The sequence below is a fragment of the Eleutherodactylus coqui genome, chromosome 13 (assembly GCF_035609145.1).
Source record: "Eleutherodactylus coqui strain aEleCoq1 chromosome 13, aEleCoq1.hap1, whole genome shotgun sequence".
Taxonomy (NCBI): domain Eukaryota; kingdom Metazoa; phylum Chordata; class Amphibia; order Anura; family Eleutherodactylidae; genus Eleutherodactylus; species Eleutherodactylus coqui.
Window position 1 is genome coordinate 48,648,734 of NC_089849.1, and position 24,349 is coordinate 48,673,082.

Genomic DNA, 24,349 nt, shown 5'->3' on the forward strand with positions numbered 1-24,349 from the left:
CATCAAACCAAGAGACTATAAGGTTAGGGCTACATGGAGACTTTACATTGCACAGCCAAAGATCACAGCTTCATGCTCGCTAAGTTGCAAGTAATAAAAGTGAATGTGGTCGCAGTGACCCTCAAGTTACTACAAACACAACACGACATTGGCAGAAATGTAAGCCTGCATTATTTCTGTACAACCACATTCACTTTTATTGCTTGCAATGTAGCCAACACGATACATCAGCCATCAAAATCCGTGTAGCCCTAGCCTTACTCAAACAGACCTCATCCATATAAATATGTGACTTTTAACATTTAAATATTTAGTAGAGATGAGCGAACGTGCTCGTTTAGAGCAATTACTCAAACGAGTATCGCTTTTTTCGAGTAACTGCTTAATGGGGCGAAAAGATTCGGGGGGCACTGGGGGTGAGCGGGGGGTTGCGAGGGGGAGCAGGGGGAAGAGAGAGAGCTCCCCCTGTTTCCCCCTAATGCCCCCGGTACGGAAGTGTCATTTCCGGGTGCCATGAACGCGAGGATGGTCACACACACCCTTTTGGATCTGGTAAGCCCTATATTTCTTTATTATATATATAGCCTGTATAGTGGACTATAGGCTATGTGTGCTTAAAAGAGGCTATTTCAGTTAGCCGAAACGCGTTGCACTTTTGCCTTTTATACAGTGGGTCACCGCTTTGGGGTCCACATTGTTACTTTCTTTCTTAAAATAAAAAGGGAACATCCTTCATCCATTGGTTGGACGCGGACTCCATAGGATTTGTATACAAGGTCTTCTTGGACATCCAGATGGGAGAGAGCAGTCTCGGTGTTCACTTCCCTCCCTTCTGCCAGGTGAGTTTAACTCCTTCCTTCCACATATCTTTAATGAGCGCTGTAAATCACACCCTCATCAACCCCTGTGTATAGTGGTGCTAACAGCATGCACCCATTAATCTCATTGGCCAGGTAGGTGCACGAACAGCAGACCCCGGCCAATTAACTATTGATGACCTGTCCTAAGGATAGTATTTTGTGCCTGGAAACCCCCTTTAAAAGGTCTGACATTGACTTGCAGGAATGCTGCCTTCAAATAGGTGGCGCTACAGAGGCATTGTTCCATCTTCCTATTTGCATATATTTCCCAGAGCAGCATGCATGACCTTATAAGTCTCCTCACACCTTCTAGGTGCTCTCCCTAAGGAGACCAAATTTCAGTTTGGATCAGACAAAAAAAGGGCACAATCTATATAAAATCTAGCACAAAATGAGCAAAGATTCATACCTTTTTATTTAGCCTGTTAAGAGTAATTTTTCCATAACTTTATGTAAACACTGGAACATCAATATCCATAAGGCATAAAATTAGCGGCGCTCAGTGCGTTACTTAAGGGGTTTTGTCACGCAAAAATGAGGCTTCGTTCATATTAAGTTTGTGAACTACATTTGACGTATGCATAGGGCCCCATTTGCCTGCCATATACCAATAGAGTGCTCTTTTGACATACGCCAGGCTGATATGCATCAGCGGCATACCTTTATATTCACTATATAGAGTAGTGTAGTGAACTATATGATGCAATACAGGGGAAGACGAAATTAATAAATATACTGCGCAATACATGTGTTTTTTTTTACACTCATGATCGGCACAGACTAACAAGCGAAGTGGGTCTCGGCATAAAATATGAATTCAGCCGTACACTGTTAAATCTGTTCAGTGTTACTGATAGCTGGTTTATTCTTATTCCATATAGTCCTCATCTTCATCCTCGTCATATGCATCCCCATCTTCTTCCTCTTCACCCTCCTCATATACATCTCCATCTTCATAAGCTTCATGCACCTCTGATACTTCAACCTCCGCATTGGTTTCACGCTCCTTGTCGATTTTACCACCTTGTTGCACTTTTACTTTGTGAAATCCTTTAATAGTTGTAAAGTGTTTGGAAGTAAAATGCACTGTGAGCTGTTTGCTTCCACTTTGGTAGGGCGTAATCATCACCATCATTCTGCCCGATTGTCTGGGCTTCAACTTTCGTGCTCTGTAATAATCAATAAATGGTTAATATTTGTTTCGGCATGGCACTTGGTTCGAGAGGCAACAAACAAGGGACATTTAGACGTGTCATCCAGTTCTTACAGTCAAATTGAGGAACCTAGATGGTGATTTTTCCTTCTCTGGGATCAAGGCACCTACAATTTCAGGTATTATAAAAAAAAATAACATTATTTCCTTTAATGACTTACTTTCGCCTTATCTTTTTATCGACCAATCCACTACCATCAATGACTAAGACTCCATCATTCAGCTCGGTAGATAAGGGATTTGTATATCTAATCTCCACCTCCAAAGATTTTTTTACATATGCAGTGTCGTGAATCTGTAAAAAAAAAAATGTTCTAGTAAATGTAATTAATTTCAAAACTTCAGCTAAGGGTCTTTATCAGCTTTGTAGTTTGGTTATCGATGAATTATGCTAGTGTTACCTTATTCTAGATGCATTGGCAACACGCTGTTTCAATGGAACCATGTGACAAACAACTCAAAATCAGTGGGTTTGGATGGAACACGCGCCAATCAATAGAAAATATGCTTAGAAAAAATGGCTTTTTCTAAAAATGGTCACAAAGTTTTGCATCGAAAGCTTTGAAGTTACAGGGTGATCGCAGTGATCGTTTGAGTTGACCATGACCCACCAGTGATTTCATGAAGAAATAGTTGCTGAGAGGTTTTTACTGTTTGTTTTTTTTTCATTCAGAGGTTGAATGATCGTTTTGTGTTACAACTACATAGTATATGCAGCTCTTGCTGTAGTTTAAATGTAGTTCTTCTGAGCCAAAGCCATCAAAAGCTGTATCTCAAGTTGCATTGAAAACTGCATGTTTGTTTCCAGTTCAAAGTTATGAAATCACACATGATTTAGTTGTGGATTTTAGTTTGAACTGAGAACACATTGAGGCCTTAGTCACACGGGCGTTTTTTCATGCGATTTGCGCATCGCATGACGGATGCGCATGCGCAAATCGCGTGACCGGCGCCGAAAAATCGGCCCAAAAATCGCCCGAAAATCTGCTCCTAGCTGCGTTTCATTAGAAACGGGCCGGAGCTGTCCAGCGCATTGCATTCAATGGAGACGGCAATACAGCGGCTCCATTGAATGCAAGCGCTGCGGGCGAGTGTGGGGTGAATTGTCGGGAAGGGGTTAAATATATAACCCCTTTCCTGCAATGCATCCTGAAAAGTGAAAAAATAAAAAAATGTATGTACTTACCTGCTCCCGGCAGCTGGAGATCCCGGCGGCCGGCCTGCAGTGGGTGTGAAGGGGGTGTGACTCAGGCTTGCCCCTGATTGGCTCAGCGCTGAGCCAATCAGAAGCAAGTCTCAGTCACACCCATTCATGAATTCATGAATGGGTGTGACTGAGATCAGCCTCTGATTGGCTCAGGCTGAGCCAATCAGGGGCAAGCCTGAGTCACACCCCCTTCACACCCACTGCAGGACCGCTGCGGGGATCTCAGGCTGCCGGGAGCAGGTGAGTACATCCTTTTTTTTTATTTTTTCACTTTTCAGGATGCATTGCAGGAAAGGGGTTATATATTTAACCCCTTCCCGACAATTAACCCCGCGCACGCCGGCAGCCCATTGCTTTCAATGGAGCGGCTGTATTGTAGCTCCATTGAATTCAATGGGCAAACATCGTTCTTCTCTGCCACAGCTGTGGCAGAGAAGAATGATTTATCTCCTATATGTTCTCATTGGGGTCGGCGCTGCTGCCGCCGGCCCCATTGAGCGCATATAGAGAAGAGAACAGGAATCGCAGATCGCAGATAGGTGCGATCTGCGATTTCTGTTCTCTAATTTATCGGACGAGCGCATAAAAAGCGCTCATGTGTCCGATACCATTGCAAAGCAATGGTTTTAAAAAAATCGCCGGACGCATGCGCATGCGCAAATCGCGGCAATAAACGCCCGTGTGACTGAGCCCTAAGGTTTGAAAATCGTAGAAAGACTAGAACCTTCTGTGGATTTCATCTACTGTGAGCCAATGGGGTTTGTTAAAACCTTATTAATTAATATTGCACTGTACTTTGTCCCAAAATTTCCAAGAATTTTACAGCCGAAATCCTGCAACAAATATGCAATGTGTGATCTTACAGTGGCCGGGGGGTCCTCCAGGGTAGCCACACAATCACCAGTCCTGAAGCACCTGGCTATGTGCTTCCGCGGAGACATAGAAGGTGTCATATATGAAAAAGACCCCTTTTTTCCCCTTCCTTCACAGACTTAAGCTATCTGCCTGGCAAACAGCTTGCTGCTGATTGGCTGCTTGTCATTGTATCCCTGACTGGTAGAGAGGGAAGGGTGAGATTCAAGAGTGAAAAAATAAGCAGGGTGAGGCAGGATGTGTGGGGAGGTTTGGAGAGAAAGTGAGGGAGTTAAGACAGGAAGTGAAGGAGGAGTTAGAGGGAGTAGTAAGGGGGTTGTCTGAGGAAGAGGACATGAAAGAAGGTGTACAGTAGTGCTGCAGAGGAGTAACATTCTCCAGAATGAAAGGCAAAGACTTTCACCCTTCTAAAACAAGCGCAGTGTGGAGGAGAAAAGACTTGGAACAATCTACATAGCAGTGAGTTGCACGAGGCCCTGTTAAAGCCAGGGAAAGTAAAAGTGGCCCATCTCTAAATAACTCCATCATCTGTCTAGTAATCCATTGGGAATTGACCCTCGGATAACTAGGACTGTGGGAATTCTATTCTGGGCAACTGGAAAATACAAAGAAAGAGAGAGAGAGCGTTGAAGATAAATCTGTACTGTGCTATCCTGATAATTGCAGCAATGTTATTTTAGTGTGAAGCTAAACCTCTGCATTACTGTGGACTGCACGATTGTGTTCAACCATTACAAATAGCTAAAGTAAACTGTGTACCTTCGGTTTGCCAACAAAGGTACTAGGACTCATGTCAAATTACTTCAAATACTAACAACTGGAGTCCGCTAACAAAAGGTACTGGCGTCACGTTACAAACCACCGTTGATAATTGCTACTCGTAGTAAACTCTTTGCCTCTGCACGCAACCGAGATAGGCCCTTTATCCATTGCAGTGAGAGATCGCAGAGCCACCCGTGACATCCACCTGTGGTCATCCCCACCTTGGCTTGCCTCCGCTCGGCTGCCACAATTTCACTCGTACAGTGCTTTCAAGCGGGCAGAATTATTCTATAGGACGCAGAGTAGTTATAGAATTTGTCAAATAGTGCGGATTTTGGTCGTTTTTAACTGCAGAATGCACCCTGTTGAATGTTTTGTGGACTTTTTTTCATTTTTTTCCGCAGATTTTATTAGTGGAATTACATCTTCTGTAAGGAATCTGCAACAACAATTTCTGAAGATGTCCCTAATTCCACAGCAGAAAGTTTTTTTGCAGCTGGATATACTGTTGCAGTTTTGAAGTAAAGACACAGATTTTACCAGATGCGGAATTCAAACCCCATAGTGATAACATAGCAATGCATAAATGTCCGTATGGACTAATTCCACCTTGTGTGAAAGCAGCTTTAAAGGAGTTTTCCCACAATAGCAAGTTATTCCATATCAGCAGGATAGGGTACTACTTGCTGGTCATGGGATCCAAACACTGGAATCCCACCGATCCTGAGAATAGGGGTCTGAAGCCTTCAGTAATGAATATAGTAGTGGTCGCATTTGTGTGCACTGCTGCTCCACTCATATCAATGGGAGTACTAGAGATATTTCAGCAATTCAATCCGGTGCTCCCACTGAAATAACTGAAGCTGTTCCATGCATTTTTGATTGCCACTGCTGTGTTTATTACTGAACTCCCCAGATCCCTGTTCTCGGGATTGGTTAGGGTCCCAGCAGTCCTGTAGATATGGGATAATTTTGTTTTCTGGGGAAAACCCTTATTTGAATGACAGGACCCTAAATAAGGTTCCCATCATAATAAGTTTTCTATTATGTACACGGTTCTGGATAGGTTTTTTTACCTGTATGTCCAGATGGGGCCTCTCAATAATGATAACTTTACGAACAAGCATTTTCTTTTTGTTTTTCAATTCACAAAGTGCAACAACTTCCATAAGATTATGGCTTGACAATTTATGTTCATAGTCTGAAGCAGGTATACTTAAAGAATGCGTCTTCTCTGGAATAAATAAGAAAGTAATGGTTATATGTGTGCTAGAGCCTGATGAATTTGGACTTCAAAGGTACAAGAGCTAGAAAGGTTTACAGATACATAGATCCTCCCAAAAAATTTTAACATGGCTGCAATACCACTGCTAACCATAAGGTGGTAATGTAACATAGTATGTTAGGCTGAATGAAGACAATGTCCATCTAGTTCAGCCTGTTTCAACAACCCCCTTCCCTCCTCTTGTTGGGGCAGAACAAATGCACGTCAGGGAAGCGCTATAGATGTAGGCTAGGAGTTAAACAGAAATAGATGTGGCACTCTCCTGGGAGTGCTATATTAAAGAAAAAGAAAATATTGAGATTAACTCACCCGGTGTTTGGTGAGTGCCCCTGATTAGAGGCCCCACCAACACCTCCACTTCCTCGTTGGCATATAAATCCCCTGGTCCGTCCGTATGGCTGCTGGGCTTCTGTGTCCTGCTGGATTGCAGGACCCACTAGTAAAATCCGTAAGATGAAAAGAAAAGTTGCCCGCGCTCTCGGGACCCGAACCCCCGGATCAGGCTGCAAACATCACTCGCTTCAATGTTTTATTAATGCAATTTCTGCATACTCAGTGCTGTTTTAGTGCAACGCGTTTCGTCGTAACATACGACTTTATCAAGCACAGACAGCATAAAATTACATATTATCGCTTAAAACAACTCACATTTAAGTAGTGGTCATCCTATACGTCCCGGTGTGTTGAGAAGGATCAGTCTCGGCGTCCCCACTGAGCGGAGCGCAGCGGGAGGGGCGGGCCGTCCGCCCGGCGTCTCCATGCGTGATGACGTCATGACGTCAGACGTCCTCGGGGTGGAGCTATGTCCTCCATTCCCTATTCGTTACATAGCCTGTCGATCATAGCGCATGTATCTTGGTAGCACTGGCTATGCATTAGCGCTAGGCGCCGTACCTGGCTCCTCCTCATGTGACGTTGATATATGAGTCACATGCGGGGCTCCTATGTTTACGCCGTCTCCTAGGTGACTACAAGAGACCTGATGTCACCTAGTTTAACAGAGTATCCTGGTTATATGTGCTCTACTTATTGTACAATTGTTGCGCTATTATGGACATGCTGATCCAAACAGTTATTTCATACGGTGTTTGATAGATTGCTATTATACATATTATGGTCCTTAGTGGGCTGTAACCCTTTGCAAACACATAGCGGGTTGTTTTTAACCCTTTCTCTGCCAATAAGGGATATATAACTATAGACAAAGGTGAAAGTGTATATCTTTCTTTGGGTGTTAGATTTAAATTAGTATGTTAAGATTGGAACCGGAATATGGATGCCACCACTTAGTACAGTATATATGTGTATATAAAATACATATTCATAAAATACATATAGCATGCGTTAAAACTTACACTTTTATATATGGGTATATCTGTAATACTATTTCTTATTGTGTTTTTATACTAACAGTCTATGTTACTCACATCTCGTTTTATATAGTGGAATAATAGTAGAATAATAATTCCGGTTCCAATCTTAACATACTAATTTAAATCTAACACCCAAAGAAAGATATACACTTTCACCTTTGTCTATAATTATATATCCCTTATTGGCAGAGAAAGGGTTAAAAACAACCCGCTATGTGTTTGCAAAGGGTTACAGCCCACTAAGGACCATAATATGTATAATAGCAATCTATCAAACACCGTATGAAATAACTGTTTGGATCAGCATGTCCATAATAGCGCAACAATTGTACAATAAGTAGAGCACATATAACCAGGATACTCTGTTAAACTAGGTGACATCAGGTCTCTTGTAGTCACCTAGGAGACGGCGTAAACATAGGAGCCCCGCATGTGACTCATATATCAACGTCACATGAGGAGGAGCCAGGTACGGCGCCTAGCGCTAATGCATAGCCAGTGCTACCAAGATACATGCGCTATGATCGACAGGCTATGTAACGAATAGGGAATGGAGGACATAGCTCCACCCCGAGGACGTCTGACGTCATGACGTCATCACGCATGGAGACGCCGGGCGGACGGCCCGCCCCTCCCGCTGCGCTCCGCTCAGTGGGGACGCCGAGACTGATCCTTCTCAACACACCGGGACGTATAGGATGACCACTACTTAAATGTGAGTTGTTTTAAGCGATAATATGTAATTTTATGCTGTCTGTGCTTGATAAAGTCGTATGTTACGACGAAACGCGTTGCACTAAAACAGCACTGAGTATGCAGAAATTGCATTAATAAAACATTGAAGCGAGTGATGTTTGCAGCCTGATCCGGGGGTTCGGGTCCCGAGAGCGCGGGCAACTTTTCTTTTCATCTTACTTGTTGGTGCAGAGGGAGGCAAAAAAAAAAATCAAACCAATTTAGCTCATTTGGAGGAAAAAAATCGTTCCTGACTCCTGACTTCCAGTTTGAACTGAACTTTATGAACTTTATGAAGGATGTAGATCCTTCAAGTTCAAACTGAACTTTAGGAACCCTTTAATTAGCATTTTATTGATGTTATTATCCATATATGCAGCATAAATAACACTACTGTCAGACCACATTAGCACAAGCGTAAGCATATTTGCACGTGTTTTTGCAGTGGGCTTTTGTACAATAAATACCCTTTGCATATTTGCAACAAAATATTTGACTGTACTTTTTCTGCACACAAGTCGTGTACAATTGCGCGCACAAGAAAATCAAAACAAGCACCGATGCTCTCAGCCCCTGAAATGGCCATTTAGTTTAATGATTTCAGGATTTGCTCTTTCCCTGCATAAAAATTAGCATGCTATTTTTTTTTTTTTGCATGACAGAATTGCGCATGCCAGATACACGCATGTGAACGATTCCATTGAAATCAATGAGTTCTATTTTATGCAATTTTTTTGCACAAGTGTGCGTGCAAATACGTACGTTTGAATCCGGCCTCAATACTCCATAATGCCACCGTTTCTAATTTTTTAAATTGGTTTAAAAGTATTCAAAAAATTTTTTTTTTAAACCGAGAAAAAGAATGAATCATTTATTTATACACCCTTTAGGCCCAACACTTTGTTTAGCAGGGGAAAAAAATGACATTTAATAACTGCGCCGTCAATGCAAGATGTAAGTGCAGTCTAAGACTGGTAAGTCTTGTTTCAGAAGAGCACATTGAAATAGTTCCTTAATATGAATGCATGGTATGGATCTGTTCCAGGTGACATTACAACCGTATGTCATCATTATTTGCCTCTTTCTTCCTAATTTTTTCTACTACTGATCCGTATTTGCTCAAGAGAAAAGAGTACAAATACAGAAGTCAAAATACGTCATGCTGCGTTTTTAAAAAAACAGCCATGAAATATATAGCCATGAGTATAGGCCTATAGATTTACATTAGCTCCATATTACATTCTCCAAAACAGGGACCAAACAATGGACCTAACATACCCCCGCCTGACATCAGCATAAGAAGTAGAATTGACTGGATCCCACTGGATCTCATTGGCTGCAGTGACAGGTTTACGGGACGCCACAGGCTGACTGCAGCCCACAAATAATACATCACCAGGGAGACTCGGAGCAGCTGACGAGGGATGAGATGGGAGCGTGAGCATAAGTTCTAGGAGCTTTTTTATTAAGTCTTACACATGGGTAACCTGGTTTTATAAAGAAGCTGTATTTCGAACAATCCCTTTAAATCTTTTAAAGTCAAGAATTTAACTATTTTTTTTACTGGTTGCTGAGGACCCAGAACTGGAAGGAAGGGTGGCGCTAGCTTTGTGGAATAGTTGGTGTTTGGAGGACCTGAGTTTGAGATGCTCCCAGCAGTCGTATAGTAGCATCTGAAAGATTGGAATTCTAGAGCAACGAAGAATCAGTGCATTGCCTAAAGGGTCCTCCCGCCAGAATTATTGATCTGGACCAGTATTTACCTCCCATTGCCTCCATTTCCTCAGCGCCTCAGTACTGGAAGCCTGTCTTGAAGTCTGGAGTAAGGTGACAAGTGTTAAGCTATACACTCCATGAAAGCAGGAGATATCTTGCAAAAGACTTTCATTGTTTGTTATTAATAAATCCGGTTTAAGTTGCAAGCATGATCCATGAGAGTCTGATGAGTTTTTTTTTACAGAACCTTATGGTCTAACCCATGTGATAGGGCACAATTCCTAGCGAGAGCCCCTGGCGTTGCCCAATACCAAGGACAAATAGGAAATGGCCCCGACCATAAGAAAAGCAGTGGCTGCAACCGATACAGGTACAGGAAGGGAAAGTGAGACCCAATAGCAACAACCCACTGGTAGTCCCTCCACCTATTCACTATAAAGGATCAGGTCATTAGGGCCAACCTCTGCATTCACTATAGCTCAAGTTAAAAGCCTCAGATAAAAAGTCATTTTATACAGGTATATTAGTACTAAACAACTTAACCACTAGGAGAGTCACTGGAAAACCAGGAAAATAAAAGTACGGCTTAATCATTACAATAGGGTACTGAACCACTAGATTACCAGGACAGAAAGTAGAGCAACTAGGCACTAGCTATGAACAATTAATAGTGGTTCACCAGAGACTCTGTACTAAACTACTGAGTCAGACTTGCATATGGAAGGGAGTGGTGGGGGTAAGGGTTGATGGGAAAAAGTTTGCCACGCTATGGCTAAGTTCAGACGGGGTGGATTTGCTGCAAATTTTCTGTCTGGAAGACCTGCAGCATTTACAGTAGCAGCAAAGTGGATGAAATTTTTACAACTTTGTCCACACGCTGTGAAAAAAAATCCACAAAAAATGCATGTGGAAATTGACCTGCAGTGTGGATTTTGGATGAGCGGATGAATTGTACACCAAAATGGTGCAAATTTTTACATACTTTGCATTGTGGATTTGCAGAAGAATGTCCACTGTGAAATGTCCATAGTAAATTCCTTCCCGTATGAACATATCCCAATATGGCTAAAACCAAGTAGGAATAGGATAATGGATTACCTTTTTTGGGTGGCACAGTAATCGTGGCACTATCAGAATATACTTCAGAGCGCGGTCTGCCCGTGTATTCAATGGTAGAGGAGCTGAGCTTTACTTTAACTATTTCACTTTTCTTAGTGATATTCTGTAAATGCAGTGTCAGATGTATGTCAGTTCCAAACTCCGTGGATGAATTTAGTTCAAAGCTTCCTTTAATGTCAAATTCTTCCTTCTCCTCATTTAGGTCGTCAAATGAGGCTCCTCCGGTTCTCTTCTTGCGACGCTTCTTTCCAATTCCTCGCTTTTCAAGGCTCTCCTTGTTCATGATACCCATTTCTATTAGTTTTTTCCGGGCTTTCAAGTAAATGGATCTTTCTTTTTCAGATTCTGGAAGACAAAGCGTTAAAGTATAATTACAATACAGTGAATGGCCACTTAATAAGAGGCACCGGCCTTTTCATGATTACAACTTCCCTACATGGAAACTCGACATGTGACATCGGAGTAGAGCATAAAATCACGTGACAAGTTTTCTATGGATCAGTTTCTAATGAATCCACATTAGAATCGGAAAATTGAGCAATCTCAGGGACTCTAAACTAGGCATCGTCATTAGAGATGAGCGAGCGTACTCGCTAAGGGCAAATACTCGAGCGAGTATTGCCTTTTGCGAGTACCTGCCCGCTCGTCTCAAAAGATTCGGGTGCCGGCGGGGGTGAGCGGTGAGTTGCAGGAGTGAGCGGGCGGGAGAGAGAGAGATCCCCCCCGTTCCTCCCCGCTCTTCCCCGCCACTCCCCGCCAGCACCCGAATCTTTTGAGATGAGCGGGCAGGTACTCGCAAAAGGCAATACTCGCTCGAGTATTTGCCCTTAGCGAGTACGCTCGCTCATCTCTAATTGTCATCAGTTCTAGAATAACTGGGATTGGTATTTGATACATTGCCAACATTGTGGGGGTTTCTTAAGCAATAATGTGGAGCGTATAAGTATAATAATGTGATTGAGGAAACAACTAATCAATGAAAGTGGTTAGAGGAGGAGGTCAAGAATCGTTCAGATGAACAGGTGATACAGAGTCAAGCTCATGGCAAATGAATGCAACAATCCTGCTCCAAATAACATATCCGAACACACAACACATCATTCCTTAGCCCAGATGGGCTATAACAGCCAATGACCAGTTCTAGCGCCATTGTTGTCTAAGGCCTTGTTCACACGCGCAATATTGGCGCTTGAAAAGATTGCAGCTATACTGCACTAAAAATCGTTATTTTAATTAGCTTTGAAATTGCCCGTTCACATGATTGTAGGTGTGTAGTGTGTGTTATCTAGCTCCCATTCGAGCTGAACGAGGCCTAAGAGAAACAGAAAGACAAGACTCCAGTGGGCAAAAAAGTGCAAACATTAGACCACTGAGCAAAGGAAAAGCATCGCCTGGTCAGATGAATCCAGATTTCTGTTGTACCACGTAATGGGAGGGTCATAATTTAACACAAGCAGCATGAATCGATGAGCCCATTCTGTCACTTAATTGGGACTATACTGCTATTTTCTACAAAGTGTCTGGTTTGGAGCAATATTGGTTAAAAAAAAATAACAATTGGCACCTTTGCCACCAAAAAAAGTCCATGTTAAAAGATGGCATGGTGTAAGGGTGTGGCTAGGGGCTTGACTTGTCACAAAATATGTCTTTCCCTCCATTATTCCAGTGGCTCCAGTAGTAGCAGTGTGTCCTTTCAGTGGTCCCAGTAGTAACACTGCCACTTCGGTGACTCCAATAGTAATAGTGCCTCTTCACAGTGGCCTCAATGGTAATAGTGCCTCTTCTCAGTGGCCCCAATAGTAATAGTGCCTCTTCACAGTGGCCCCAATGGTAATAGTGCCTCTTCTCAGTGGCCCCAATAGTAATAGTGCCTCTTCTCGATGGCCCCAATAGTAATAGTTCCCCCTGTAGTGGTCCAAGAAGTATCAGAGCCCCCTTAATAGTCCCAATACTATTTGTGCCTCGTTTAGTGTCCCAGTGATATTAGTGCTCCCTCTTACCACTCCTGAACCTTCGGCTGGGTAGCAACTCTGTCATCCAGTGCTATAATTCACTCTGAAGTTCCCATTCAGATGTCGCTTCAGTGCTCTGAGAACGTCCTCTCCCCGGGTCTTTGTTCCATAACATATTGTACAGCGCAGATAGGAAAGAGTGAGCATCTTCTCTGAGCATTGCATCTGCATCTCAACCAGATCTTCAGAGTGAGTTACAGTGCTGGATAAGAGGGTTGCTGCCCTGCCGGAGGTGCTCACACCAGATAACAATTTTTTACTGGCCAGTAAAACATAAATACCGTCACCGGCCTCTAGGGTAAAGTACCAGCCTGATGGCAACCCTAGACACATTGGACTATTTCCAGTAATATAGCATAATTTTTGAATTTACTATAGCATTTGTATAATGGGGTATTCCTATATAATAATGCCACTCTTGTCCATGGGTTGTATCTGGTATTGCAGCTCAGCTCCCTTTCATTTCAATGGACTATGCTGCAATACCAGACACGACCCCATGGACAAGGGTGTCGCTGTGTTTGGAAAAATACAGTCATGTGTTTTTAAACCCTGGGCAACCTTTTAAAGGGACCTTTTACACAGGCAGAATATTTCTGCAACACTCAGCCTTTGACTGTGACTGATCTTTTAAGATTCTAGCAGTGCTCCTAACTGCTAGTGTTTCATCAATGAGCTTTGTAAGACACCCAACGATGCAGGGGAAAGTTGTGGAAAGGCCCTAATGTTAAACATTTGCATTCAAGCCCACAAGCCTTTAGCTACACCTCTGGATCTCAGGTAGAAACACTTTAAAAACTATTATGTTTTTTAGGGTCTCTATTGTCTAATATAACATTTTGTTTAAAGATCACAAATAAAAGTAATAACTATGCAATGATAGAGGGCAAATACTTTTTAGTAGTACTGCATATAGCATCAATAATACAAATTATAGTTGTAAATAGGACATACTTTCTGGATACTTATAGGTGTCCGTTATATCTATCCGTTCATCACTCCCCACAGCTTTGGTGCTGATATTTGACCCCACAGATTCGCTGTCGGTGTATACTTTCTCCTTCAGATCCTTGTCATAGTGAACCCATGTAACGCGGTCTGCATTAACTTCTGAGTAAATGAACGGGCCATCGTAATCAAGATCAATGTCTCCTTCTTTAATGGCGTGGACGGAGGCGGGACCACAGCAGTGAATGTCTATGGAAAACAAATCAAAGAATTAGCCCTTAACCTGAAGGGGTTGTCCATCTTAATATATGCTATTAGGGAGTCAGAGTGGAGAACGTTACAAAGAGGGTCTCTCGCTCTGGAGGACCTGTCCTGTCCTGCATTACACAGGCCGTCTAGTAATATGAATGAATACTGTGTAATGCTTAATTTCCCCTGTGGGAGCGCTGCAAAGAAATGGAACACTTACCAGCAGATTACATCTGCTCACTATGGGCTCAGCAATGGAATGCTTAGTGCAAAGCTCTTTTTTGCGAAGGGTCGCTTTGAACAAGTAGGGATTGCCGACAGCAGACAACTACAACTCACTGACCAAAAAATAATGCACCAAGAAGGAGTTGTTGGAATTGAATGAGACTTCCTGCTTCTCTCATTCCAATGATGTGCCCTCCCTCAAAGTCTGTAAACTGAGCAAAATGTCTTCGAGTGTGTGGTAGAGGCATGTCTACTGGTCAATGATTTCTCAACAGGAGGAACATTACACAAAAATAGCCTCTAAGAGCCTTTTTATAGGGCAACGGGAAAAGAACTTTTATGGCCTCTGGTAGCGAGACCCAGTTTCTAATCGGACCACAACTGTACTTTATATATCTGCCTGAGACATAACTACATGCCAAGTTTTGTAGCAATCTGACATTTCTATCTGGGTGCATTATTTTTCTTTCAATGAGTGTTGTTTTAGAAACATGTGATCTCATCCTGTACCTCCACTTAGTTCTTGTGGTGTTGCATCCAGCACTTGCCATCCTCCATAATGTGGACCCAATTCACTTCTGGTGAACCAACTCTCATTCCAAACATGGAAATTCCTGCAGATTACAAGATTTACTAAATACTTATTATTTTGTTAAAATATTCCTAGAAAGAAAACTTAAAAGTTGTAGTAGTAGGGTCATCCATTATTATCATGGGTAGGAAGAATTCATGGTGTAAAAATTAACTTATTACCTAGTATACTATATCTGCTTTGGACTCTGTCTATCCCAATTTCTCGAGCAGTATTAGCGAACTTCCAACAACTTAACTTTAGGTTAATTTGGGCTAATAAACACCTTAGGATTAAGAGTACTATTACGCATTATCATGAAAGAAAGGGGGGGTTCTCTCTGTCCCTAATTTAAAAAAATACTATTCTGCGGCAAGAACGGCTCAAAGGAAAGAGACCCTGAGAGATACTAAGGCCCCGCTATGGGTGGACATAAAGGAGTCCAGAATACCCCCTAATACATTGCCAAACCTGATGTGGTCAGATAGCCCCATGGTCCCTAATTTATATGACACCAGACGGCTTACTTATTACTCAATGCAAATTTGGAAAAACGTCCTCTTCAGATATAATCTATCTCCAAAACCCTCATGGGGGCTTTCTATTATTTCAAACGTAAAATTCTCACCGAGTCGGGATCTGGTCCATTTCCAATGGTGGAAGAATAATGAGGTGGCAGATCTAGCTTATTTTGTAGTGGGATCCCATCTTTTAACATTAGCTCAATTTCAGGCCAAATTGAATCCCCCTGCAGCAGAAAACTATCTGGTCAATCGGGTGTTTCATTTTCTGCACTCGTTGAGATTGCCCCAAGTAATGCCCAACCTGACAATGTTTGAAAGACTTTGCAGATGCGATCTCATGAAAAAAGGAACTGTCTCTGCTCTATGATATGCAAAAGAAGCAAAATGACCTAACGTTAAAAGTTGAATACATTTTATGGTTTTAGTTCAAAAGTCTGATTCAAATTAGCAAAATGTATAATTTTTGATAAACTGTGAGGTAATCTATGACAAAGTTTTAACTCTAAGTAGAAAAAATGTTATCTTTATTTGCTTTTATCTTTCTTTTGCTTTGTATGCACCCTGTGTGAGGAAAATTGCTGCATAAATGGCATTCACTTTCGTTTTTGCTATCTCAATAAAAACTTTTTGAAACTAAAAGCTGTAGTAGTAAGCTCCAAACCCCGGACAAAGAATTAAATGAGAAATTTCTGTCTATCTGCAGCCACCACTAGGGGGTACTTAGGAGATAATTGCATACTGATTTGTTATTGAGTACAGTGTGTAAATTGTATCCAGTAATCTTCTAAACAATTCTAATGGGAGCTGCCAGAAGACAGACTAGGCGATACATTGCTGATCATTGCGGGTCTCACCCCTGAGACCACTGCTGATCTCGAGAACAGGGGTCTTGTATCCCCAACTTCCTCACTACGGGCTTATTGCTTCTCCCGCAGTGAGGAGGAGACTGAATGGAGCACCTGTCAAGCAAGTGCACTGATGCTCCATTTACTTTTGATGGGACTGTTGAGATGCTCAAGTGGCAAGCTCTTTGGTATTTTTTTTAGTCACACTGAAATGAATGGAACACAGAAGACGCGTGCTCAGCTAGCACTCCATTCATTCTGATGCCACTGCACTGGGAGATGCTACCCTGAAGTGACAGGCAGAGGGAGACATAAGAGTCCATTCTCAAGATCAGTGAGGGTGTCAACGATGAGACCTTCCCACCGATAAACAAGTTATCCCCTTTAAGCTATGAACATATTATAAGCAAATTTATGGCCTGACTGTGGGTCTACTGACCTGAACTCAGAGCATCATATGCATCCATGATGCTTTGAGTTTGCTTCAATAGACTGGCTGTCGGGTTAGGACACTCATCAGTTTTAGGGGAGCAAAAATGCCCCTATAATTTGCTTATCTGAAAATGGCCTAAGAGCCATTTAGCAGCATTGGCTTAATCTACTTTTATGTACTAACATACACTAAATAGCTACTTTATTAGATACACCCATCTAGTAACACGTGGAACCTCCTTCGGCCTCCAGGTGTTGAAATTGTTCTGCAGGTATAATGGCCCATGTATACAAGAAGCTTCTTGTAGTTGCCACAAATTATATGAAGGTATTAACATGTTCTGAACAGCTAACAGCAAGAGGTCATCTATTCATGCTGCTTGCACCAAATTCTGACCCTTCCATCACCATGGGACAACATCTGACCAGGCAATGTTTTTCCACTGCTCTGTGGCCCCATTTTTGCACTCTTCTGCCAACTGGAGTTTTGTCTTTCTGCCTCTTGCTGTTAAAGCCCATATGTACTAAAGAACAACATATTCCGTTAGTTGGAGCACCAGCGTTGCATTTGACTGCAATTTGCTTGATTGTGCATAGACTTTTTGGCAGAACGATTCTGGACATCCTCTACTTAGCCTCTTTCGATGGCGAATTGTTTACATTCACAGGATCCCCTATCGCTGGATTTTTTTCCTTGATCGCACCCTTTTTGGTAAACTGTTGGTACCACTGTACGAGAAAACCTCACAAGGTTGGCAGTGTATGAAATCCTGGCCCTGACTAGTCTAGTACCAAAGACCAGGCCTCATTTAAAGTAGCTCAGATCTCTTGATTTTCCTGTTCTAATGTGAATGCACGCTGAAACTGATCCACAGAAAACTTGTCACTTTATGTTATGCTGCACTCCAGGGTCACGTGTCTAATTTCCATACAGGGAAGCTCCAATCATGAAAGGGCAGGTGTGTCTAATTTATTATAATTTACTATATAATAAAATTAGTACAGTCACATGATTTGTTATACTGTTTGAGATAATTAGCAAGTGTTATTGTGGTCACAAATTCTAGTGCCCTGTCCACATGGTATGGCATCAGCTGTCAGCATCACCTTAAGTCCGCTTTAATGTGAACTTATTAGGGGCGTACTCTTGCACCCATATTATGGAGGAATGTTCTGGCACAACTATGGATCTACTAACCTGAACTCACAACATCATAGATCCTGTCCGTAATACAGGTGCAATAATATGCCTGTAGCGGCCTTATACTATGTACACACACAACACCAACAGACATAGAGAATATTTTGCATACCACAATGTGTCTTTACTCATCGATTTTCCTTTTTTACTGTATATGCTTTCGATAATCAGATTCGAATCCTTGTCATGAGCCGAAACATAATTTGTGATTACTCTGGTTGGTATTCCCAAGCAACGGAGAGCTAGAAATGCATAAAAGAGGGCAAATATCAAACTTTTGAAAATGAGCATAGAAAAGTATATATTTTACATTAATAGAGACAGTCACACTTTCCAGCATTCCCCAGCTTGTAATACCATGTCATATTTATTGTAGGCCCAACATTTAATATCTTTGTAGTTGTTTCAAGCACAGTTTTTCTGACGTAAAGATCCAAATCCCCTACATTGTCATAGAGTTAAAGGGAACCTGTCATGTACCATATACTATGATATAATGCTGTTAGGAGACGTGATGTGAGCACATGGCACAAAAATCTGACTCTTTTCAGACTGCCGTGCATGGTCTCCCATATACTTTTATAGGAGTGTTTTATTAGGGGTATAAAGCTAAAAATCAAATTTTTTTAATTGTTTACTTTTAAACATAGTATATTTATGCAAAAAAGTACTTAGGTTCCTCATTTTGTTTTGGACAATTATATGTATATGTATATATGTATAGTCTCAGATTACAGGACGCATACGCTGGCGGTTTTGGTTGGCATTGGTGGTGGATCATTTTTTTTTTTATGTATAAATTTTTATTTTATGCTATAAATATTTTTACCTATTTTTGTAACTTTTTTTTTAATACCATTTATGACCCCCCTGATGTCATATGAGACCTCTGCAGGTCAATGACGTTGTCTTTATTTTTTAATTTCACACTTTTTCCCTTTAGATGGAGCATCCATAGGAGCCCCAATTACAGGGGAAAACATCCCCCTGTAGTGACACTAGTCACGAGCAGAGCTGATCAGGGTCTGCTAGAACCCTGCAACTCTGCTGTGGCACAGTTTAATAGCAGGAGTAATACTTCCACTTTCTCTCTTTAGTACATAGCACTCATTGAGCGCTATGTAGCTTGGAAAGGAGAAAAAAGAAGCAGTTAAAAACCATTTCTACCTCCTCCTTTGGCTCTTTGGCTGTGTCTGACAGCTGAGGACCTGATCTGCTTGATTGTAGGAGTAGAAGCTTTAATCTTGCACCATGCTTCTGCTATTAGCTGGGATTAAAGCCCAGGAACAAGTGCAGTAAATTTATTGTGGTTGGTCCTTAAGGGGTTGAGGGAGTATTTCAGGCTTCCACAAGCTGATTTACAAGTTGATCGGAGGGGATCTGCTGCTCAGGATCCCCACTGATCAGCTGATCTTCTAAACCACTGTCAGTGTGGTGGGCCAGACATAGTTATCAGTGGTCAGGGCAGTAAGTGTAATAGATGGCATCACCCCCATTTAAATCAATGGGAGGGCTGCTCTTGATTATACATTTCTATATACAGTTCTAACTGCAGTGTAATAGGAGGCAGCGCTGCCATTGATTTCCGTTTTCCTCCCCTGACCACTGATGACAAGGTTTAGCCCACTTCTTTTTTTCAGTGAGGACTTGACAGAAGGTGAGAAGGTCAATGACTCTTACTTTTTTATGTAATTCCCTTTTTTAAAGGTTGGAAAACCACTTTAATTGAATAACCTAGATAGCAATTGTACCCTTAATATCTATGACATTCTACAGTGGATATACTGTGATTTACCAGTGCACAGGACTCCAGCGAAGACCCAGCATTGTCCATATTTGACAGGTTTATAACCTGCTTTACGCCACATGTGGAGGATGTCTACACTTCCATTCCAGTCCTGAGGATCAACCCCACCGGTAAATTTGCTTGACCAGTTTCCCTCCACGACGCCTTCATCATCAAAGCTGTTGATCTGTAACAGAATAAGGTGGAGGAATGTCTTACTGATGTCTTTAGTTTGTATTGTTTCATTTATAGTTTTTACGTTGCCCTTCCTGTACATATGTATACAGCATATGACAAGGCTGCTTGTGGACCGGAGCAAAAAAAGACTTAAAGACAATGTAACTTAACATTGACAAGTTTTCCTCCTCCTGACCATTTCAGCACTACTGATGTTTGGGATCTCCACTTGTTCTCTATGTATGCAACAATATGGTGACATTTTAAGATGAAACTTCACATGATCACAGAGGTCAATTGCTCCTCCCATGGGTGACATTGTAAGGAGGTGGAGGAAGCATTCCCAGCCCCCTCCACACTGGAACTGAACGGTTGCCACCAGCTTGAAGCCCTCCTCCTCGCCAGTGATGGGGCTGGGGGCAAGAGAAGACCAGCCATTTGTCAGTACCAAATAAAGGAGGTTCCCCCTCTCTCTGTGAAATATTGGTGATGCAGCTAATGAGTCACGACACAAAAGATGGGCCCCAAAGTATAGGGAATAGGGAAGCTAAGCCCTGCACTATAATCTAGATGCTTAGTTATAGCAAATATGTTACTCTGCTGGAGTTTAAATAATTTTTTTTTAAAAACCTGGTTCATGTCCTAATATGCTCCTTAGCGGTAAGCATATTAGCGCATGCGCCTTTGTATTTTTGCCCTAAGGGTTCCCACACACTTACGTTTCTTTAACGCTGCGTTAACGCTGCATTTTTTTTATGGCAAATGTCAATGGAACTTTCTAATGTTAAAACGCAAGTGTGTGGGAGCCCTAAAAGGGTTAGGTCACACGCAAATCACTTTGACATTGGGTCTTACTGCAAATCGGCATGCTCACATGGTTTTGTGGGCAAAACTGCTTTTATCTGAAAAACTGCACATGATAAAACGGCACGTTGCTGCACTTTTCGGCAATGTTATGGCTGTTACGTGTTATCTAACCTTTTACAAGCTATGCCATGAATGCCATCTCTGGATTCCTCACCTATCAAGAATGGGGGGGGGGGGGGCACCAATTCCCTCCACGCCATGTTCTCCATATTCTTTAGTGGAGATTGAGCCGCACACAAATGCAGCCACCTTTCCATTGATGTGTATGGAGGATGCAATGGCTGGGAGTTTGCAAACCGGGATCAAGTAATATTTACAAGTAGCTATATAGTAGGCCCCCAGAATGAATTTTTCTGGTGGTCCCTAGGAACCACTGTCTGACACTGAAGATAAGTATTCCATTTACTACCAAGGACTTTCAATACTTGCTTCCATGAAGTGTGAGCCGCATGGTTAAACAGAATCAGGTTAGGCTTAGCACAACAAAAGTCATTGAAAAACATTTGCTACATCCTTATACATGGCCGATCATTCATTTGAATTTCCAACATGTGATACTACTTTTCATACAAGGAGACGGTCCTGCTACAATCAATTGCTGTCTTTAGCGAAGGCACTGTCTTCTAATGACAACCCCTTTAACCCTTTCCAATCCACTGTCTGACCTCTTCATACATTCTGATTGAAGCCTGTGCAGCTCCAATGTCGAAAGACGTCCAGCAGGGTATTCTTACTGTATATTACTGGTCACTCTCTTATCAGGGGCCTCTCAGGCATCTAACATACTGGCCAGCTTTAGCCAGCAGATGGCACCATTGTATAATGGCAGAAAGAGAAAGCCCCCTAGGAAACCCTGATTCCAAAATTGGATTGTAAAGGGTTAATGTAGTAAGACAGGCTATGTTTGTCAGTGTACAATAGCAGAGATGAATTGAGCATAATCCCTGCTAATATTACAATTTCTTAAATTGCTAATTCTGTGCCGCTACATTTGTTTATGGGTGAATACTTTCTATAATGGTCATAATTCAGTGTATTCATTACAATTATTGCATTCTTCTACTTACCATTGCACTAAGCACTCTGCCCACGTAGCCAGGATCATATCTCTTTGAGCAGTCCAGTACCTTATCTTCCTGGTAGTTTAAACTTCTATTCAACATCTGGAAACAAATGTCCAGAATGCCTTCTTCAAACTGGAAAAAAGAACAATTTAATAATTTATCATTTTCTTCACTTCAGCACAGGTAAATGACAAATGTAGCAATACGCGGCCTGCGAGCCGCATGCGGCTCAGCAGAGGTTTCCTTGCAGCTTGCAGACTGTGACATAGTAACATAGTTCGTAAGGCTGAATGAAGACAATGTCCATCTGGTCCAGCCTGTCTAGCCTCCTGTTTTGTTGATCCAGAGGAAGGCAAAAAAACCCAAGAGCAGAAGCCAATTAGCCCTTTTTCGGGAAAAAATTCCTTCCTGACTCCCTTATGGCAATCAGACTGATCTGGATCAACCCCTAATAGTTCCTACCTGCCTGTATACCCTGATTAACAAATAACCTAAGATTTATAGCCTATAATATCCTTCCGCTCCAGAAAGACATCAAGTCCCCTTTTAAACTCCTCTAAGGATTTTGCCATCACTACGTCCTCAGGCAGAGAGTTCCACAGTCTAACTGCTCTAACAGTAAAGAACCCCTTTGTATGTTGGTGATGAAACCTGCTTTCCTCTAAACGTAGCGGATGTCCTCTTGTTACCGTTGCAGTCCTGGGTATAAACAGATCCTGGGAGAGATCCTTGTATTGTCCCCTCATGTACTTATACATAGTTATTTGGTCGCCTCTTAACCTTCTTTTTTCTAGAGTAAATAGTCCCAATTTGGATAGCCTCTCTGGGTATTCCAGTCCCGTCATTCCATGTATTAGTTTAGTTGCCCTTCTTTGAACCCCCTCCAATACCGTAACATCTTTCCTGAGCACCGGTGACCAGAACTGTACGCAGTATTCCATGTGAGGCCTGACAAGTGCCTTATATAATGGAAGGATAATGTTCTCGTCCTTCGCCCCTATACCTCTTTTAATGCATCCCAAAACTTTATTTGCCTTTGCAGCAGCTGACTGGCATTGGTTACTCCAGTTTAGTCTACAATCCACTAGTATCCCCAGGTCTTTTTCCATTTCACTTTTCCCTAGCGGTACCCCATTAAGTGAATATTGGTAACATCCATTCTTGCTGCCCATGTGCATAACCTTACATTTATCAACATTGAACTTCATTTGCCATTTTTCTGCCCAAGCCCCCAGCTTATCCAGGTCCGTTTGTAGCCGCACATTGTCCTCCGTTGCATTAATTATATTGTATAATTTTGTGTCATCTGCAAATATTGATATTTTACTATGCAGTCCCTCTATCAGGTCGTTGATAAATATATTGAACAGAATGGGGCCCAATACTGAACCCTGTGGCACCCCACTAGTGACTGTGGCCCAATCAGAGTATGAACCATTTATTACCACCCTCTGCTTTCTATCATTGAGCCCATTTTTAACCCAATTACACACGTTTTCACCCAATCTGAGCTGCCTCATTTTGTATATTAGCCTATTATGTGGCACGGTGTCAAACGCTTTAGAGAAGTCCAGATATACGAGATCAATAGACTCTCCCAGGTCCAGTTTAGAGCTTACTTCATCGTAGAAACCGATCAGATTTGTCTGACATGAACGACCCTTCTTGAATCCATGCTGGTAAGGAGTTATTCCCTTGTTCTCCTTGAGGTGCTAATCGATGGCGTCTCTCAGAATCCCCTCAAAAATTTTTCCCGTTACTGAGGTGAGACTTACCGGCCTGTAGTTACCAGGCTCACTTTTGGTCCCCTTTTTATAAATTGGAACCACGTTGGCAATGCGCCAATTCAATAGTACAACACCGGTCTTGATAGTGTCTAGAAATATTAGGTATAGCAGCCTAGCTATCTCATCACTTAGTTCCCTTAGTATCCTTGGGTGTATTCCATCTGGGCCTGGCGATTTATCGATCTTAATCTTCTTTAACCTGTTCCGCACTTCCTCCTGCATTAGGTATGACATATTTTGCGAGGGGTTTATTTTATTCCCCTGTATCTCGTGTGGCATTTCCTTTTCATTTGTGAATACGCTTGAAAATAAACTATTTAATAGATTTGCCTTCCCTCCATCATCTTCAACGATTCCTCCTGCATTATTTGTTAAAGGGCCAGTGCTCTCCCTGCAAATCCTTTTGCTGTTAATATAGTTGAAAAATAGTTTTGGGTTGTTTTTGCTCTCTTTGGCGATCAGTCTTTCCGCCTCCTCCTTAGCAATTTTGATAGTATCTTTGCATATTTTGTTTTTTT

At 42.0% G+C, this 24,349-nt stretch overlaps 1 protein-coding gene across 1 annotated transcript in view; it reads right to left on the reverse strand.

The window, feature by feature from the left end:
* Nucleotides 1–1,257: 1,257 nt before the first annotated feature.
* LOC136588297 (protein-glutamine gamma-glutamyltransferase E-like) overlaps nucleotides 1,258–24,349 on the reverse strand; it is a 34,757-nt gene continuing 11,665 nt past the window's right edge. Inside the window, exons 5-13 of the mRNA XM_066587402.1 lie at nucleotides 22,048–22,176; nucleotides 19,946–20,123; nucleotides 18,263–18,392; nucleotides 15,088–15,191; nucleotides 14,110–14,352; nucleotides 11,123–11,488; nucleotides 5,992–6,149; nucleotides 2,235–2,368; nucleotides 1,258–2,029 (exon numbers count right to left, since the gene is read on the reverse strand). Coding sequence (XP_066443499.1) covers nucleotides 1,729–2,029; nucleotides 2,235–2,368; nucleotides 5,992–6,149; nucleotides 11,123–11,488; nucleotides 14,110–14,352; nucleotides 15,088–15,191; nucleotides 18,263–18,392; nucleotides 19,946–20,123; nucleotides 22,048–22,176 — 1,743 coding nt within the window. The 3' untranslated portion in view covers nucleotides 1,258–1,728. The remainder of the gene's footprint in view (nucleotides 2,030–2,234; nucleotides 2,369–5,991; nucleotides 6,150–11,122; nucleotides 11,489–14,109; nucleotides 14,353–15,087; nucleotides 15,192–18,262; nucleotides 18,393–19,945; nucleotides 20,124–22,047; nucleotides 22,177–24,349) is intronic.